Consider the following 19,954-nt stretch of genomic DNA (forward strand, 5'->3'; position numbering starts at 1 on the left):
TTAAGTTCCTTCATGAAAACTGACTGTTCACTTAGCAACAATTAAATTAGGAACAATCTGCTCAGGGAACAGTTGTTCAACAGTTCAACCTAGAAAGAAGCCATAATCAAACCAGTCCTTGAGAAAAACACCATGAGGGTGGGTGATCTAATTATTGGCTGAATCCCCTGGTGCACAGATTTCGTCTTAAGCAATTCTTGAATAGTTTTCAAAGGAACCAAAAACTCCTTATGGTGAAACTAACTACAAATTTACTGAATTTAAATAACTATGTAGCATTCACCTCAAATCCATTTTGGAAGTACAGAGACTATATCTCATGATTAAATACGTGATATAATCCATTTTCCTACTCATAACTGTTATACACACTAATACCATTAGAAAGAAAACAAAACAAAATCTCCAGGTTATGGGTGTGTAAAGATAATCTCAGTTTTTATCTTTGCCCCTGGAATCTCGTTTTTAATCCTTCACTTCCCCCCCAAATTTATAGTTTATATTATAATGCACAGATTCCACTTAAGTCCTGTCCTGGAAGAAACACCCCTATCTCCTCAGGTTCTCCCTCACCATTTCTTCTACACAGAGCTTGGAACATAAGTTACTCATGGTACATCTGTAGAGTGAACAAATGCAAGTAACTCCAGCTTATGAAGTATTAAATTTTGCTGGCCTAACGTTGCTTCGTTTGTTGTCTCTGCTGTGATTTATCTATCACTTCTCTCTCTCTCTGTCTGCACTGTCTACTCTCATTGGGACACTTTTCTCTCATGTCAGATCACGCAACCGTTTCAATAGGTTCTTCTTATCTCACACCAGGCTCACTGTCTCCAGAACTATGGAAATCAGTGCGCTACAATATGGAGCCCATTCTGTGTGCCCTGGGTGTGCTGCTCTCTGTACTACTCTGTCGATGGTCTAAGGACAGTTCTAAGGTTTCCTGTTCCAGTAAAGAACTCGACCACAGCTCTGTTGGGGTCTTAGAGCTAACGGCATCAGCATTATCTCAGAAGTCAGAGAAGTCACATCTGGTCATACCTCCAGTACTGACCTCACGCTGTCAGAATGTTCCATCTGGTCTCGAAGTTATACAGATCCCACCGGACGCTGTCTTTCTCTCACAGCTCTGAGATTAGTTGCAAAGAAGTATAGATTCTGAGAGTGTGTGGCTACAAGTCAAAAGAGTGGCTTGGATTCCTTTTAAGTCCTCAAATCTCAAAGTATATGAAAGATTTTGTATGTGTAGAAATTACCTGTATTTTTTCTGGGGAACACGTCTGAAACTTTTATATGATTCGCCAAGGTACCATGACTGAGGATGGCCATTTAGTTTCTCACCCAGACTGGGGCACTACGGACAGTGAAAGGGGGATAATAGGAATTAAGCTGTGACAGGTGTTAACCTGAACTGTGCCAGACAAACAAGGATGCATGGTTATCTAACCCCAAAAGGTTATTTTCTCATTTTCCCTTCTGAATATGTTTCTTTTCTCTCGCAATAGAGAAGGGAAAGGTGAAAAATAGCTGCACTGAACAGTCAATGTTCTACTTAGGTTCAAAACTGTCACCATAGTAGTAGACACAGAATTTGGGGCACTTTTCAGCCCCTTAATTTTTGGTTTATATATTCTATTTTGCAATCCCTCAAGTCAGCAAATATTTCCTCATTATCTAGTTCATCTCATGCTTTGTCCTAGGTGTTACTGGTAAAGCCAGTGAACACAACAGATCAAAAACTTTGCACTCATGGGATTTACACTCTAATGGGGATAGACAGCTTATTTAAAAATAAAAATAAAAACAGAAATATATAGTATGTCAGAAGGAAAGAAATGCTTTGGAGACAACTCAAGCAAGGTAAGAAACAGTGCTAGTGGGCTTCCCTGGTGGCGCAGTGGTTGAGAATCTGCCTGCCAATGCAGGGGACACGGGTTCGAGCCCTGGTCTGGGAAGATCCCACATGCCGTGGAGCAGCTAAGCCCGTGAGCCACAATTACTGAGCCTGCGCGTCTGGAGCCTGTGCTCCGCAACAAGAGAGGCCGCGACAGTGAGAGGCCCGCGCACCGCGATGAAGAGTGGCCCCCGCTTGTCGCAACTAGAGAAAGCCCCCGCACAGAAACAAAGACCCAACACAGCCATAAATTAAAAAAAACAAAACAAAAAACTCAAGGGGCATCCAATCATGGGGCCTCTCACAATACTGTGAGATTTATCACCAGGAACTCAACGAGGGTCCACAGTAAATATCAGAGAAAAATCCCCTTGTGATTAAAAAAAAAAAACACAGTGCTAGTGAGGGGGTCGAGGAAGTAAGGGGAAGTGGTATTTGATAAAAAGTAGTGAAAGAGGATGTATTCTGTCAAATTAGACTAGACTGTTTTAAGAAAATACAGTTTACTTTAAGAGAATAAAAATTAGAGGCTGTTTGGCTCAATAGGTTACGAATATCTTTAAATCACTGGTAAATTCAGGAACAATCTAGCACATAAATTTACTATCTGATTCACTTGTTATCAAATATTTACACGTGAAAAATATTTTTTATTTTAAATATCAAAAAATCTGAGGAAGATGTTCAAATTGAATGATACTAATAGAATAGAATAATCTATACATTCAAGAGTCATAATCTAAAACAGTGCATAATGCTGGCACGGTGATTAAATTACATGTTGATTAAATTGACCTCCTTATTGAGTTTGGTGCTGGTGTCTCTGGAAGCCACATCATTCAAATACACAGCAGTATGTAGTATACTTAGCTTCAGAGTAGGAAGTAGTCTTTCTGGACAGAAAGACAGTAAAACAGAAAACGTCTACAAATAGAAGATGCATATCTCAACCATAGACAAATGTCCACATTCACATAAGTGGTAGATAAATAGTTGTTGCTCAGTGAATATTTTTAGCTATATGCCCTTTAGGAGATAATAATCCCATTCACCTTCTAAATCACTGCACCAGTTTCACAGATGAAAGACAGGTACATGATTATGTACACAGGCTTTAGACAAGATGCTGGCTAACGAACACACTCAGTCAGTAAATGTGTTAATTTATTAGCTTTAGAGCCCCGTTCCCAAAAAGCAGTATTTATGCTTTACTAGGGATGTTCGTGAACAGCAAGGCAAATAGAACCCAGCCTCTTCAACTAAAATGTTAAGTTATTAGTAGTTAATTGGGAATTTCAGTTTCAACATAAATAGCTAGTAACATCATCTTGCCTACAATATAAACAGACTAATCCATTAAACTTTTCACTGTTTTTACCTGTAGAGGACCTCAGCCATTTATGATAGGATGTGTGCCTTCATATAGGGGAGGTAGTGATGGGAAAGTACTTAAGAGCTCCCTCCTCTGTACTCTCACTGGACTGTTTACTATCAAAAGCACACTTCACCCACATTCAATGGTGTATCTACCTTTTCTTTTCACTATTAGATCACTAAATTCCTCAAGAGCAAGGATGCCTTCTTATTTATCCCTGTATCACCAGCCCAGAATTCACAATAGCAACTCAACACACTTTCGTGGAATGAATACTGCATGAATCAGTTGGGTGGAGAAGAGACATGGGTTTTCCATTTCCCAGCTTCAGAGACCACTGAGCATAGACTTTGATTTCTATTCCTAGGTAAGGATTTAACTTGCTAGATCTAGTTTGGCTTAAGAACCTGGAGGATCTCAAATCTAAATAAATACTTCCAAATAAGGCTTAAGGGTACCAACTCCACGTCTGCTATGTATCGCAGCAAAGAACGTTAGGAATCGTCCAACGTTCATTTACATGTATAACCCTCCTCTTTCTCCCAAAACAATCCAGTTTTGTAGAGGTATCCTTTCTTCCCTCCCTCCCCATGCTCTGAGCCAGTTGTGTTGGCCACATTTCCCCTTGCTGGTTAATAATCTGGGCAATGAGTATGTGACAGTGGGCATAGGGGAAGTCTACCAGGAGGTTTCTGGGAAAATCTCCTTACTCTTATAAACAAAAGCAAAGAAAGTCAGCTGCTTTGTGTGCCCAGAGATGATGCTGAATTTGGATATCATCACTGATATGATGATACAGCCCTGTTGTAATCATGAGGGAAACTAGCCTAAGAACCAAACAAACAGAGAGAACAGAGTCAAGAGAATTATAGAAAATCTGAGCCAGAGCCCTGCTCAATTAAACCTGGATTCTCTTCCTTTGGACTTTTTGTGTCCTTATTTTTTTTAACCATATATGATTAAGTTGTAGAAGATGATACAATAGTCTGTAATATGATTCTGTTTATGGAAAAATATTTTTTATACATGATGTTCTAGATGGATATAAGCCAATCTTAGCTGTGGTTATCTTCAGGGGAAAAAAAGGATTATGAAGAAGGTACTTTCATTTTATACTCTATTACTGTTATGAAAATAGAAGATTGATATGGTTCTGGAATTTAAACTTCAAGGGAAATTTAAGTGTATTTTTATATTGCATGCATGATAGGCCCTAATTACTTTTTCCCAGTTTCATTGAGATATAATTGACATATATCATGGTGTAAGTTTAGGGTGTACGGCATAATGATTTGACTTACATATATTGTGAAATGATTACCGCAATAACTTTAGTTAGAATCCGTCCTCTCACATAGATAAAATAAAAAGAGAAAGCAAAAAAGGGGAAAAAGGGCTTCCCTAGTGGCGCAATGGTTAAGGATCTGCCTGCCAATGCAGGGGACACAGGTTCAAGCCCTGGACCGGCAAGATTCCACATGCTGTGGAGCAACTAAGCCCATGAGCCACAACTACTGAGCCTGCACGCCTAGAGCCCGTGCTCCGCAACAAGAGAAGCCATGACAATGAGAAGTCCGCGCACTGCAACGAAGAGTAGCCCCCGCTCGCCGCAACTAGAGGAAGCCCACGCACAGCAACGAAGACCCAACACAGCCAAAAATAAAAACAAATAAATTAATTAATTTTTAAAAAGGGGAAAAAAACATTTTTTCTTTGTGATGAGAACTCTTAGGATCTACTCTCTTTACAACTTTCCTGTATATCATACAGCAGTGCTAACTATAGTCATCATACTGTACATTATATCCGTAGTACTTATTTATCTTACAACTGGAAGTCTGTACCTTCTGACTGCTTTCCTCCAATTCCTCCTCCCTCTACCTCTGGTAACCACAAATCTGATCTCTTTTTCTATGAGTTTGTTTTTGTTCTTGTTGTTGTTGCTTTAGATTCTACAAATAAGATCATACGGTATTTGTCTTTCTCTGTCTTATTTCACCTAACATTATATGCTCAAGGTCCATCCATGTTGTCACAAATGTCAGGATTTCCTCATTTTTAATGGCTGAATAATATTCCACTATACAGATATTCCACAATTTCTTTATCCATTCATCCATCAATGGACACTTAGGCAGTTTTCGTGTCTTGGCTATCATAATTCTGCTATGAACATGGGAGGTGCAGATATCTTTTCAAGTTAGTGTTTTCATTTCCTTTGGATATACCCCCAGAAGTGAAATTGCTGGATCATGCGGTAGTTCTGTATTTAATTTTTGAGGATCCCCCATACTGTTTCCCGTAGTAGCTGTACCAGTTTACAATCCCACCAACAGTGCACAAGGATTCCCTTTCCTCCACAACCTCGCCAGTATTTGTTATCTTTTGTCTTTTTGGTGATGGTCATTACAGGTATGAGGTGATATTTCACTGTGGTTTTGACTTGCATTTCCCTAATGACTAGTGATGCTGAGCATCTTTTCATGTACCTGTTGGCCTTTCATACATCTTCTTTGGACAAATGTCTATTCAGGTCTTTTGTCCATTTTTAATTTGATTATTTGGTTTTTGCTACTGAGTGGCATGAGCTCTTAATATATTTTGGATATTAACTCCTTATCACATAATATGGTTTGCAAATATTTTTCCCATCCCATAGGTTGTCTTTTCACTTTGTTGTTTCTATTGCTGTGCAGAAGCTTTTTAGTTTGTTGTAGTCCCACCTGTTTTTATTTTGTTGCTTGTGCTTTATGTGTCTCTAATGACTTTTAACATTATCAATATATAAAATTTATTGATTCCTTACTACAGTCTAGGCAGGCATCTTGCTGACACAAAAACAAAAACTGTGAGTGTGGTATTATTTTTCTTTATTAAAAAGTAGCCCCATTCAGTCTTTAGCTCTGGTCTCTTCAGAGGCAGATATCTACTGCCCCGAGAGTACTGAAAAGTGTAATCACAATTTTATATCCTAATTGTTTGATTCTGTATTTCAATGGAGACTTAGACTGTGTAGAGCAGTAACATATTTGAAAATGGATGAACAATATCAAGTGTTTAAGTAAAGTTCAATTTTTTCCCCAGTGAATCATTAGCCCAGCCATCTGAGAAACCTATTTTTAATAATGTACAGAATACAATCTATATTATATGATCCACAGCAAGGTTTGCCAACCCTTCCTTTTTCCTCCACACTACCCCAATTCACTTTAATGAAGAGAAAGCAAATGGAAAAAAATCAGGATGAAAATAAAACTCAACCAGGGTGGATGCAACATTAACTCTTAATTTTTGATCCTTGGCCTATCCGCCCAAGAGCATGAACAAATAAGTCTTTTAGATGTAGTGAACATGAACCAAAATACCAGAAGAATAAGAATATAAAAGAATATTAAATATATTTAAATATAAGTATAAAAGAAATATTGAGCACCACTTTTGGAGTAACCAATAAATACCGAAAATTCCTTAGATAATAAAGTCTTTTCAATGTAAAATATGCGTGAATCTATGGATTAGTATGTATATATAAGATAGGCTGAAAATAATATTGATTGGTTTGCAGGAAAACCAGGCTCCTGTCAAACCAAAGTACACTTTTCAGTCCTTATTCAACTAGATTTCTCTGATTTTCAACTGATGTTGTCAACAACATCTTACTGAAAACTCTACACTTCCATGATGTAGTAGGCCAAATAGTGGCACCCCAAAACCATCCACATCCTATTCCACAGAGCCTGTGAATATGTAACATGATAGTATGTTGCTGGCTTTGAAGATGGAGCATGGGCCACCAGCCAAAAATATAAGCTAGAAAAGGCAAGGAAATAGATTCCTCCCTAGAGCCACCAGAATTAATGCAGTCCTGCCAAAACTTTGATTTTAGCCCATTGAAACTAAGTTTTAGAATTCTTACCTCAAGAACTTTAAGATAATAAGTTCATGGTGTTTTAAGCCATCAGGCTTGGAGTCATTTGTTACAGCAGCCATAGAAACTAATACACATGGCTTCTGTAACTATTTTCTCCTAATTTTCCTCTTATCTCACAGATTGTATCTTCCCAGAGCCTTCCATGGGGTCCTCCTCCTCTTCTTCCCACTGCTTTAGTAGTGACATCCCCTTAGGCTCTCCCACTGCTCTCCTCTTATTACATGGATACTCCATAGTAAAGAGCTTAAAAGCATAGACTTCAGAGTCCAATGGAGATAAATTCATACCCTAGTTCTACCACTTACTAGCTATGTGAACTTTTCAGATACTGTAATTTTCAGGTCTAGAAATTCCATTTTGTTTCTTTGAATAATTTTTATACGTTGAGTTTTTTTAATCTTTTTGTTCACAGTAAACATATTTTCCTTGATTTCATTGAACACAGCCATAATAGCTGCTTTAAATCCTTGTCTGGTAAGATCATCTCCAGGTTGTTCTTGGTAGTCGTCTCTCTTGAGATTGGGTCACATTTGCATGTTTCTATACATTTTAAACAATTGTGAATTGTATCCTGTCCTTTTATATTGTTGAGATTCTGGATTCTGCTATATACCTCTGAAGAACGTTGATTATATTCGCTTTAACAAGCAATCAACTTGGTGGGACTCAAATCACAAACTGCAAAATGCTTGGTGGCAGTGCAAACCTCAGTGCAGTGTTGCCCTTAGCAGTGGTAACTGAATTCACACCTGCCCCCCATACACGTGGCTAAGCATCAGCCAGAGACTTGAGCAGAGTGTATGCACAGAATTTGGGGCTCCCTCTCTCTGGATTTCTCTTTTCCAGGATCACTCCTTGACTTTCTGTCTTCCGAGAGACTGTGCATGTTCTTTTAGAGTTTTCACTACCACACAGCACTGACTTCTGTCAGCCTCCAGGCTAAAAGCGTTAAAAAATGTAAAAGTCACTGGCACCAATTCCATTTTCCAAGTCTGACCCCTCTCCGGAATACGTCTGCTTTTGGTCAACTCTCTGGAGCCTTGAGGTAACTGGGGGTTTTATTGCTGTTTGTTTGTTTTGCTTTTAGTATTTGCACCAAATATGTTTTTTAATACTTGGGCCAAATATGATTTTAATATTTGGACCAAATATTTGGTCTGGAGCAAACATTTGCATTCCCAAAGCAAACACGATAATAAGATAACAGCATAGCTATAGTGCTTCCTGTGTGCCATGAATGTTCTATACACATTAGTTATATGGACTTATTAGATTCTCACAACAGCACTATGAAGGGGACACTATTTTTTCCCCCACTTTATAGATGAGAAAACTGAGGTACAGAAACATTAAGCAGCTTTCCTAAGATTACCAAGAATTTAACTCAAGGAGTTTGCTCTAGAATCTGTATGCTTAACCCCCATGGAATATAGCACACAACTTCTTGAACTTCAACTTCTACGCTTGCATTTATATAAAATGATCTTAAATGCAATTACTTGCCTGAAATTGATACTTCAATGTTTGATAAATGTATTTTTAAAAAACTCATCTATGGTGCTTCAATGTTTAAAAAATGTATTAAAAACAAAAAACACCTCATTTACCAGTAAATTTAGCTGGTTACTTCTTGATGCACTTTTGAATACTCTCAGAGTACATGCTTTAAAAAAGCAGAGGTTTTATTAGAAGAATGGTACAACTGTATAATAATACTCCATATTCTATAACTTCATTTTTCATAAAAACTGAACATGTCTGAGTCTGATGTACCTCTCTATTAATAATTCACAGTGGTATTTTGTAATTACAAGACAGTATATAATTTAGAAATATGAAACACTCTTAGGAGTTCATATAAAATAATAAACCATTTCAGTAAACTGAAACATAAAGATATTAGGAATATCTCTGGACATATTATGCATAGTCCTCCTGGCAAGTACTAGTTTCTAATAGAATTCTAAAGAATAGTCTAATGAGACCAAGTTGTTCCTTGGAGAAAAATTTTAAGTGATTTTTATATTAATAGTTTTAATATTATTTCTACTTGTCTTAGAAATGATGTAGCAAGTCCAAAGAACACTGAAAAGAATGCCAAGTTTCACAAACTCAGTCCCTTCCTTGTGCTAACACTATATCTACACTTCCATGATAACACACATCATACTGCACTATAACTTTCCTTCTATTCTTGCATTAGACTGTGAATCCATTGATGACAAAAATCACCTATTATTCATCTTTCTATCCACAGAGCCGTATAAAGTATATCTTATAAATGTTCAAAGTTTGCATTAAATAAATGATTACAACTGACTGACGTTCATAATAAGTAATATTTATAATATTACATTGTAAATTTTATAGATATTTAAAGCATCAGTTGTAATTGAAATTACAGAAAACTACCAATTACCTATAATAATGAGGAAAATATATGACGTAAAGTGAATGAATGATACCAATCAGAATTACCAAAATTACAAATTTCCTCCAAAAAGCAGGATATAAGGGGCAAATATTGGTTTAATTTTACTTTTTGTTTCTTGGTTCAAGCTGCTAATTGTCTAACAACAAGGCACCGATAGTCAAGTGGTTACAAGCCAAAGTCAAAAGGGACAGGGTTCTACAATTCTCCCAGAAACAGCTAAACCAAAAGACAGAAAGGACAGTCAAGGTTATCTTTGTATATACTCTCCTAAATAGTAATATGAATAATAAGCCACTTAATATACTCACGGTGTTAAACAAGAGCAATGCCTGTCAACAAATGATAACTATTAAAAATAGTATTTGAAAAAGTAAGAATTATCAATAAATTTCACAGACTGTAAAACCAAAGCTCCTTCCACTATACTGTGTCACTTTTCACTTCATATCTGTGCTTCTATGAAATGGAATCCTTAAATTAAACTAGGCATCACAAAAATAAAATTTAATGGAGAAAGTGTTCATCAAAAATGTTTCTATTTTACGTTTGGTAGTGTATATATGTTTATGCCACTCTCTCACTTTGTCACAGCTTACCCTTCCCCCTCCCCGTATCCTCAAGTCCATTCTCTAGTAGGTCTGTGTCTTTATTCCCATGGGAAGCAGCCGCATAGCACAGGGAGATCAGCTTGGTGCTTTGTGACCACCTAGAGGGGTGGGATAGGGAGGGTGGGAGAGAGGGAGACGCAAGAGGGAAGAGATATGGGGACATATGTATATGTATAACTGATTCACTTTGTTATAAAGCAGAAACTAACACACCATTGTAAAGCAATTATACTCCAATAAAGATGTTAAAAAATAAATAAATTTTAAAAATAAATTTAAAAAAAAATGTTTCTGAATTAAGGTATAATGAAACAAATACGCAAAAGCATAGGATCACCTAAATGATTAAACTTTATTAACTAGAACACACACAGAAATAAGCAAATACTATCACTGACTATATTTTAACCTAATTGTGCCATCACTGAACTGGCATGACTACGTCTCAGAACCAATTGGCTGGGATATTGGAGGAGGGAGAAGGGGGACTCTGGACCAGGCAAGGTCACAGAGAAGGAAACTGCAAGGCCAGGGAAAAGGAAGTCAGGGATCGTAGCGGTCCAACCATTTCTTACAGGTATGAGAAAAAGAATAAAGAAAACAATAAAAATAGCCACTGTTAAATGTATGCTGAATATTCCACATACCTCATCATTTAATAATCACTAAACATGATGATAAAGACTGACCTTCTCCAAAGCCACACAGTGAACATGTGGCACAGCTCGTATTCTTAAAACTGTTCACAAATCCTACAAAACCCTGCTTAGGCCTATGCTATATCACCGGGTACGGCAAAAAAAAAAAAAAAATCTGAAGAATGAGAGGAGATAGAACTGGATTCAGAAGCAGACAAGTTATCCAGAACCACATAAAACCCAGAGGGAGAAGAGAAAAATTAACACAAGCAAGGATGTGCATGTACAGAAGCTCAGGCAAAATTCGGCCAAAGGGATGGGCAATGCTCCCGCAGTCATTTCTTCCTTGTTTTATGTGCATTGTCTCCACCCGCAAGATTTTAAAGGCTCTGTTAGCAGCCATTGAGATAAAGCTAAACAGGTCTTGGCCTATTTATGACTGATACGCTTTGATTAAGAATAAAAGCTAAACGATGTTTAGTGGAATTATATATATCAGATCTAGATCTGTCTTACCTGTTTAATAAAAAAAAAGGGTGATATTTTTAAAAATCCCTCCTGATAAAACCTTTCAGAATGCTTCTTGTGCCACTTATATGTTAGTTATTTTACTAATAGCCACAGTAAGCAACTCTGTGGAATCAAAACTTCATAAATTAGGTCATATTTTTTCTGTTTCATTTTATGCATCTCCTTTTGTTATCGGTAAACTTCATGATTTGTTTTGGCACAAATGATGTCGGGAATTTCCTGCTAGATTTCCTGCAGCTTTAATAAAACCATGCATTTATCCTGTGGGACCCAAGAATACAAGCAAAATGGTACTTAACCACAAGAAGAAAAGTCATGGTTCTAGATGAGAAATTTTTTTCCCTTATCATCATCAAGTGTGTTTGTATTGCTACCACGCCTATGACAGCATTTTGGACATTAAATAGTATCAGTATTAAGTGTATTGAATTACACAAAGAATTTAAGAAGAATTATTTTTTTAAAAAAAGAACAAGGCTTCTTAGAGAAAGTTGATCACAAGAGAGTGGGAGAATCAGGTAATACACAGGTTCTTTTTGATACGCTGTTAATTGGTAGGGAAAGAAATGATTTCAAGAAAATTAGCATCACCTTCCTGACACACTTCATCCCAGTCAAAGTGGATCTTTCTTTAAGCAAATCTACTGCATATAATTTATTGTTAGAGATGACAATTTGCTTGACCAAATATTGACATTTGCCACAGATTCCCATAATGAATTCAAAGGAGACAAATGAAGCGCTCGTAAAGAGGATGTGGATACCTATGGAGTCCAAGGACTGACTCCTACAAGTGCCAACAGCATTCACTGATCCCATGTAATCAGACGTGCTCTAAGGCCGGTTTGCACTATTGTGATGAAGATGGTTGTTACAGTGGAAAACTAGCTCTCCTGGTAAATAACCTCAGCCCCAACTCTGATCAGCCCACAACTCCTCCACGATACCCCCAAACTGCTCAGACCACCCCCCACATCTCCGCAGGACCTTGACTCAAGCATTTTGACTGAGGTCTGCTCTGAGTAATCGATGCCTGTGTCAAACTAGTTATGAAGTATTTTGAACACCACTGCCGGGTATAATCAAAACTCCTTTGCAGTCTAAGAATCCTTCTTTCCCCCAGATACAGTTTCCTCTGGAGCTATTTGACGGTGGTTTCTTCCTAAAAGTTACTAGCTTGAAAGTGAGATTTGGCTCAATGAAATATGTTCCTTTCCAGTAGCAGGTTTTTCTCAAGTTTTCTTTTCTAATTAATGTCTTATGGTAGCTACGCTGGTCTTTATAAATGGTATTCCACATATCATATAAATTACCACTTTATCTCTGATAGAAACTTTCTAGACGGAGTACAACTCAAAATAAAATTCAGCTAAATAAATATACGGGGGGGGGGGCAGAAATTCTAATAAGTATCTTCAAAACATTAAGTCCAAAAATAGTATTTTCAACACTTCCTATACACACAGAAAATTGAGAGCTTGCCTAATCCAACGCCATGATTCTAGGGAGGTTAAGACATCTTCTCAAAAGTTTAAATTTAGAAAAAGCAGCTTAGCAATATCAAAATTAAATTTATGGGAATTTAATCATAAGTTGGTATCTACAAAGATAAGTGAAATGACAATACACACTTTTCTAGATGCTCATGCAAAAGAAAACGGATTTTCCTTTGTAAAGACAGATTTGAATTTCAAAGTTGATATGTGATGTTTAAAAATCAGGAGGGGTTATTCCAGGTAGAAAGAAAACTAGTTAAACTGAGAAATGTTTTATTCCTCTTTGATTCAAGCATAATCCAAAAGCACTGCATTAAAAAACAGAAAAAACATTTTTTTAACCTTATATAGTTTAATACCTTAATTTCAAACTGCTGTAACCAAAAATGAACTTGAAAAATTAAAATACGCATAACATATTTGGATCTTTTTAAAAATAAGCTGTTAGTCTAATATCAAATAAAGATCACTAAAGTTTCTCCTCCATACTTACAAACGTACTTTTCTCCTCCATACATACATACATATATGTCATATAGTATTAAAATTTTAAATTAATTTAAAATTAATGTACCAACCAATTAAAGTCCTAAGCTGCATGACACTAAAATTTAAAAAACTACAAGGCTAATGAAAATACATTACATCAGAATTGATCACTCATTTTCTGTTAAACCATATATTATCATTTTTTAATCTCTTTACTTATCCAAACCGGAGCAATGATTAACAACAAAGCAGCACACATGGACCAATAATGGCAAATAAAAATGTTCAGTTTTATTCCTGGAAATAGTATAGCTTATTAAACCATACGCTGCAGTAATTATAGCAACAAGCAAACAAATAAACAGGAAACAAAAATTTGACCATTCATGCTCCTGCTCAATTCTAAAATTTAATGAATTGGCTAAGAATGGGTAGCAGCCCAGAAATCACTCACAGCATAGAATGGAACATAATTTAAATTACCAAATAAGCGTTCAAAGAAAAATGTTTGCATTAGGGGACAGAATAAAAATTTCAATTTTCAGAAGAAAATGATTAGCTATTTGCAAAATTACAACTGAATAAAGCTGTAACACTATAATTTCATTACTTCAAATATATAAGAGTGCCATGAAATTTTACTTGCCATAAAGAAGCTTAGGACACAGTCACATGGTTAGAGGCATTTGAGAATGAAATAAAGATAAAATGACAGCCATGCAAAAAGCAATTAATTGAAAGAGTCAAAATAACAGCTCCAAAAACGTTAGAAACACAAACGCTCAAGTAGAAGATTCTATTGTAACCACTGACATAAGCATGAGGTTCAAGGACACAGATCTCCCTGAGGAAGGATTTTTTTAAGTTCTTTAGGACATCGACAGATCTGCTGGATGAAGCAGAAAGGCAAACTTAAGAAAATCACAACTAAAAGGCATTTACATATTTTAGTCAAAAGAAAATCTCCAAAACCTGTGAAAGAAATCATTCATATAGTAGCTGAGTTCATTAAAATACTGCAAGACAACATAAATTAAGTACTTGCCCCTTGTGACTTCTCCACAGTGTTAGCCAGCATCTCCTGCAGGGCCCGGACAGAGAGGGACTGTTCCAGCACAAAGGTGCAGATGGAGAGGTCTGGGGGGACATTCTGTGCAGAAAGAAGGAAAGCCGCCATCATCATCATCGTCGTCAACATCACCACCACCACCACCACCACCACCATCATCATCAATCATCCAGACCCAATTTACCTTATTATACTTCAGTTTCTTTCACAGAAAGAAGAAAGAGTACTTGTCAATTCTCTAATACGAGCTCCCAAATCATCCAAATACATTGTCTATACCGCTCACACTTAATCCACATTTTAATTTATGGATAACTATAAGCTACCATCATTTATTGAGTGCCTACTCTGATTAGGCACTGCACTCGGAGCTTTATCAATAACTCCTGTGGTCATCCACGGTAAGGATTATTACTATTATTGTGTGGACAAGAATATAGAGAAGTTAGGTTACTTTTCCAAAGTCACAATTACTAAATTTTTCAAGCCGGGACTAAAAAGCCAGACTTCTCTGACTCTAGAGCATTCATTTCTAGTCTATCAAGTACTTCGCTGATAAAAAAATTAAAAGGACAGAAAAATACTTTACTCAAATTAACAGTGAAGTTAAGCAAACATAAAATTGATTGGTATAAAATATTGATTTACACAGGCTTGCCCTTATCCACAAAGACAACGATTAGCTTGTCTTACTCAAGTTGGGTATCATATCTGGCCTCTAACTTCGGATGCAATAATTTGACTTCTATTCGGTGTCTATGTATTGCTTTATTTTCTCACTCATTCCTTTTCCTTTCTATTTCCTTCCATCAACTTCCATTCCAATCCAGTAATAACCCCATAAATTCTGAAAATCCCAACAAGTAACTACTAAGGGGGTGAAGGAAACAGGATAAGAGCCGACTGTCAAGTTAGAAAGAACTATCCCAATTAGGAACAAATGCATTATTGTGCATGCATGCTTTTACTTTAGATAAGCAGGACCCAGGAGGCAATCCAGCTGGGTATGGGAAGATGTTCAAAGGAGCCTTTTCACAACAGAAGAACATTACAAATACATTAAACACAAAACACAAGCGAGAATATGTCTTCTTAAAAAGAACATTAGGAGGATAAATTGATAACCTGATGCAATGCATCAGAATTACAATGTACAGTGTTTAAGTATTTACTAAATTGAGCCACTATCAATAAAAAGATCCTCATCAGCAGAGAATGATGCTTTATGGTTTCTAGGAAAGATTAGGTACCAGGGTTCTAAAATTAAAGTTAAAGATTATTTTATGGATAAAAGAAGCATATAATCACTAGTTACTCATACCCCACAAACCTTCCTGGCACCCATGTTTTGTTTTGCTTTGTTTTATTTTTTAATGAACTTTTGTTTTCTGAATTCCTCTATCCTCTTATCATGGGCTTCTGTGGCCCCCAGCCCAATTTCTTTCCATTACTCCTCAAACTATCTCAGCTAGTAGTCAAAGGAATCTCTCAAATCTGGGTGCAGCTACTACTTTTATACTCTGCGGTAATGCAAGAAAATTTCACACGTCGAGGTATGGGGAAGTCATTCTGGCGTATGCATGATTTGGCTTGAACGTCATGCTAACTGGAATAGTTAGCAATGGCATGCATTGGTCTGTCAAACATGCATTGTACATCTGCTTTGACCATTTTTTTAAAATGCATTTACCAGATTGTTTAGAATGTCCACTTTGAAGATAGGAAATGGGGGCATTCTATCCCTACAATGCCAATGCTAGTACTCCTTCAGAGATGAGGTCCCCTTCCCAGACAGCAAGGTCATGCTGAGTTGCTGTGTATGCGCTGATCTTTCTCTTTTGAAACCTTGAAGGGATGCACCCCTGTTTAACATTTGTCCTTTGTTCTCACAAGATATAAAACTGTGGTTCAGGCATTCAAAATGGAGCCAGATAACCACTGTGGATGTGGTTTCAGACAAATTCCTGTATTACTGAGAACCTGAATTTTCTCAACTGTATCAGACCCAGGGACCTCACCAGCCATTCTCAGAACAAGATCTGTTCTCAAAACAAGATAAGATCTGTGCAGCTGCCAGCGGCACCCCTATAGTCTCAAGGTCTCCCCTTGTAGCTATTCAACCATTTCACACCTCAACCGATCCTGGCTTAACAAGCGCCCTTACTTCTTGCCAGCTCCAATTATAATTGGCAAACCACTTATGTAACTTTGTGGATTTTGCCTATATAAGCCTCCCCCCATTTTGTAGTCTAGAAGAACACATTTCAAGTGTTTCTTGAATCTGTCTCCTGGGCTACAGTCCTCAGTCTGGCTCAAATAAATCTCTTTTCTATTCCGATTATAGAATGTTTATTGATTGTTTCCATTGACAGCAGTCAGCAGACAAGGGCTTTCTTTCCAAAATCCTCAGATAAAAGATTGGAAGCTTGGAAAGGGACTCTCTTCTACTGTGAAGTTCAGGATAAGCTCTTTTAAATTTAATATTCTCAGTTCCAACTATATTAATAACAATTCATCACACTAAGACAAATGCTACTGGGAAAAAATTGATTGAGGTAAGTGTTTATTCCATTCATATCCATTTAAACTGTGAGAGTTTGGAAGCTACACTTTGACAAATAGCACTGGTAGAGAACTATGTTAAGAAACGGTGTGCTGGTGAACCAATTCCTAAAAATAAAAAGCACTGACTTGCCCATTTCTGTAGTGTAAATACTCCAATGATGGCTGGTTTCAAAGTATAAAAGTTTACAAATCAGCTCACAAAACTGCTAAATATGTAACAATTAGCTCTCAGGAAACTCTAAGAGCCATTGCCAACACACCACTGAACTGATTTCAGACCAATATTCATGAATTGCTTTAGAATCAGTGTATTATAATAGTTAAGAGATTGGATTCTATAAACAGATCACCTAAGCAAGAATCCTGGCCTCACTACGTACGAGCTATTAACTTTTCTAATCTTTAGTTTCCTTCCCTGAAAAATGGGATAATAATTATGCCATCCTCATAGGGTTGCTGTGAAAAAATAAATGAGATAATCTAAGTAAAGAGCTTATCACAGTGTCAAGACCATAACAAGAACTCAAAATAAGCGAGCCATTGTCATTAGTTAGTTTTGCATATTGTCATTTCTCTCCATTTGTGGCATTTATGAAGCACCACTCATTTCTTAAAATTGGTTCTTAAATGGATTCTGTTTTAGAGAAGTCTTGTTTGAAAAGTCAAAGCATTAACTATGCACCTGTTCATAACATCTAAAATGTTCTAGTTATTTTCAAGAAAAGGCACTTTCTGGTAATATTGAAAAGTTTACATACTGGGTATATTTAAATTGTTTCCTACTTCACTTTAATCAAAGTGTTAAAGTATGAATCACTGGAATATCTTACATTTATTTTAAAGATCTTTGAAAACCACATGGCTCTGAAATGAATTAATCCTGCCAAACAAATTTCCTTTTTTCACAGAGCGACATACTTGTTACAGATAGTGGGGTTTAACAGGAATAAATGAACAGACAATCAGCAAAGACAATTCTCTCTCAGAGACTCTACCCATCTTTTTTTGGACCCATCTTTATTGCTCTCTCTTTGCCCCCTCCCCCATCAAAACACACATAAATGTAACAGAAAAGCTGAGCAGTTAAAAAAAGAAAAAAGTTTTACCCCTGTCAGTAAAACTTGAAACAATACAAATCAGAGCTTTGCACTGTTAGTTTCTTTTACTGCAAAGAAAAACGTCAGGTTGTTCTAGGCAACAGAATCATTACCAAAACTTGTTACTTTTTAAAAGTAACTACTTGTCACTTTTTAAAGTAAACTACTAAAAGTATTTCTTAATTTAGATGTATATTTCTTCAAATAACCCTGACATTTTTAGAGTTAAACCACACTGCAGCATTTATGTTAAGGCTTTGTTCCCATTTCCCCAAAATAAAGTTGTCAGTGGAAAACAAAGGGTCTCATTCATTAAAGACCAACTAAATGGCCCCTAACACCAGGCACAAGAGATAAAGTATAACAGTCTATATACAGCTGTAGTGGGAACTTCAATTCGCAAGCTTTTGCATGTTACCATCTTTTCCTTAGTCTTTTTCTTTACTCAAGTACTATTACTGAGAATTTTAATTTTTAGAACTTCAACTTGAAAGAACTTTACGTGCCCTTACAATGAGTGTGCTCCCAAACCATGAAATAAACCCTTATGTAATATATGTTTTACCTTACAGGTGCTTCAAAATAGACCACATCAGAACATGAAACAAAGAACTACTGCTCAGCCTGTACACCTACCTGCCTCTTAAACATTACACTTATTTTTCATACAAAATTTAACCAGAGAAAGTATACACTTCGGTCTGTCTAAATGTGTATCTAGGCTGCCCAGAGCCCAAAGCAGGCAGGCAGGAGGTTCATAATGCTTTTCATATGGAGACAAGACCAATTTGGTGAGGCTAGGTGTGCTTTGGCAAAGGTAACAAACCTTAAGCAAGCAGCATGGCTGTGTGTCTTCTCTTCTTTTTAAAATACAAACTGGTCCCCGTTCTTCCCTGCCTGACAAACATTACCTAATCTTACAGGTAAAAAAATTCTCAAGAATAACCACAACGTAGCATCTGGCTTTGTTGGCACTGGAGAGTGTGTGTGAAATTAATTAGGTTTCCAACCGCCGTATCCAGCGAACCATTTGGCATACACAGATGTATCTGCCTAACTCACTTACAAACCTATTGAAACATGTCATTGACTTAACTGAACTGCAAACAATAATTTGGGGCTATATAAGCTACAGCAGACCACCTCTCTTGTTATCACTGTGTAGAAATTGCATACTAACATACCACTCCATTTTAAGGTCTTGATGCCTTTGCTCATACTTTTCTCCCCCTCAGCGTGACATATCCATCTCCAGGTCTCCACCAGTGGAAAACTATTTCATATTTTTAAATCACACATAAATAAAATCACATATAAAAACATTTTCCTTGGTGAAAATTCAAACAATACTGAAAACTTTTTAAAATCCTCTCTTTCCAAATTTAATTATACATACTCTCCCTCCCAGGCATAACCACATGGGAGCTGGATGAGCTTTCACATGTACATCTTTCCAGGCCTTTTTTTATGCATTTGCATACATATGTATGCTCACATAGAAGTATATAGATTGGCTTTTCCCATTAACGGGCTCACTTTGTGTAAATTACATATTTTAATTTATTAATATGTATTGAAGATCATTTTCTGTTAATAGATCTCTATCTACTTCATTCTTCATGACAGCTAAAGGATCTAGACAAGCCATATGCCTCCTGAAGATTGGTTCAACATTAATACTACGAAACATTGTTATTCAAACTTGGACCCTCACTCTCCCATCCCACCATGACCAGTCTAAAACGATGACTTGCAAAAGAAAGTGCTCAATGTTTGAAGAGTTGACCTCAAACTACGATTTCACCTATTTCTGGAAAATTAAACAAA

At 36.7% G+C, this 19,954-nt stretch overlaps 1 protein-coding gene across 1 annotated transcript in view; it reads right to left on the reverse strand.

The window, feature by feature from the left end:
- Positions 1-19,954, reverse strand: part of RYR2 (ryanodine receptor 2) — a 740,642-nt gene that overhangs the window by 461,852 nt on the left and 258,836 nt on the right. Inside the window, 1 exon segment of the mRNA XM_036828245.1 lies at positions 14,438-14,546. Coding sequence (XP_036684140.1) covers positions 14,438-14,546 — 109 coding nt within the window.

This window comes from Balaenoptera musculus, chromosome 16 (assembly GCF_009873245.2).
Source record: "Balaenoptera musculus isolate JJ_BM4_2016_0621 chromosome 16, mBalMus1.pri.v3, whole genome shotgun sequence".
NCBI lineage: Eukaryota > Metazoa > Chordata > Mammalia > Artiodactyla > Balaenopteridae > Balaenoptera > Balaenoptera musculus.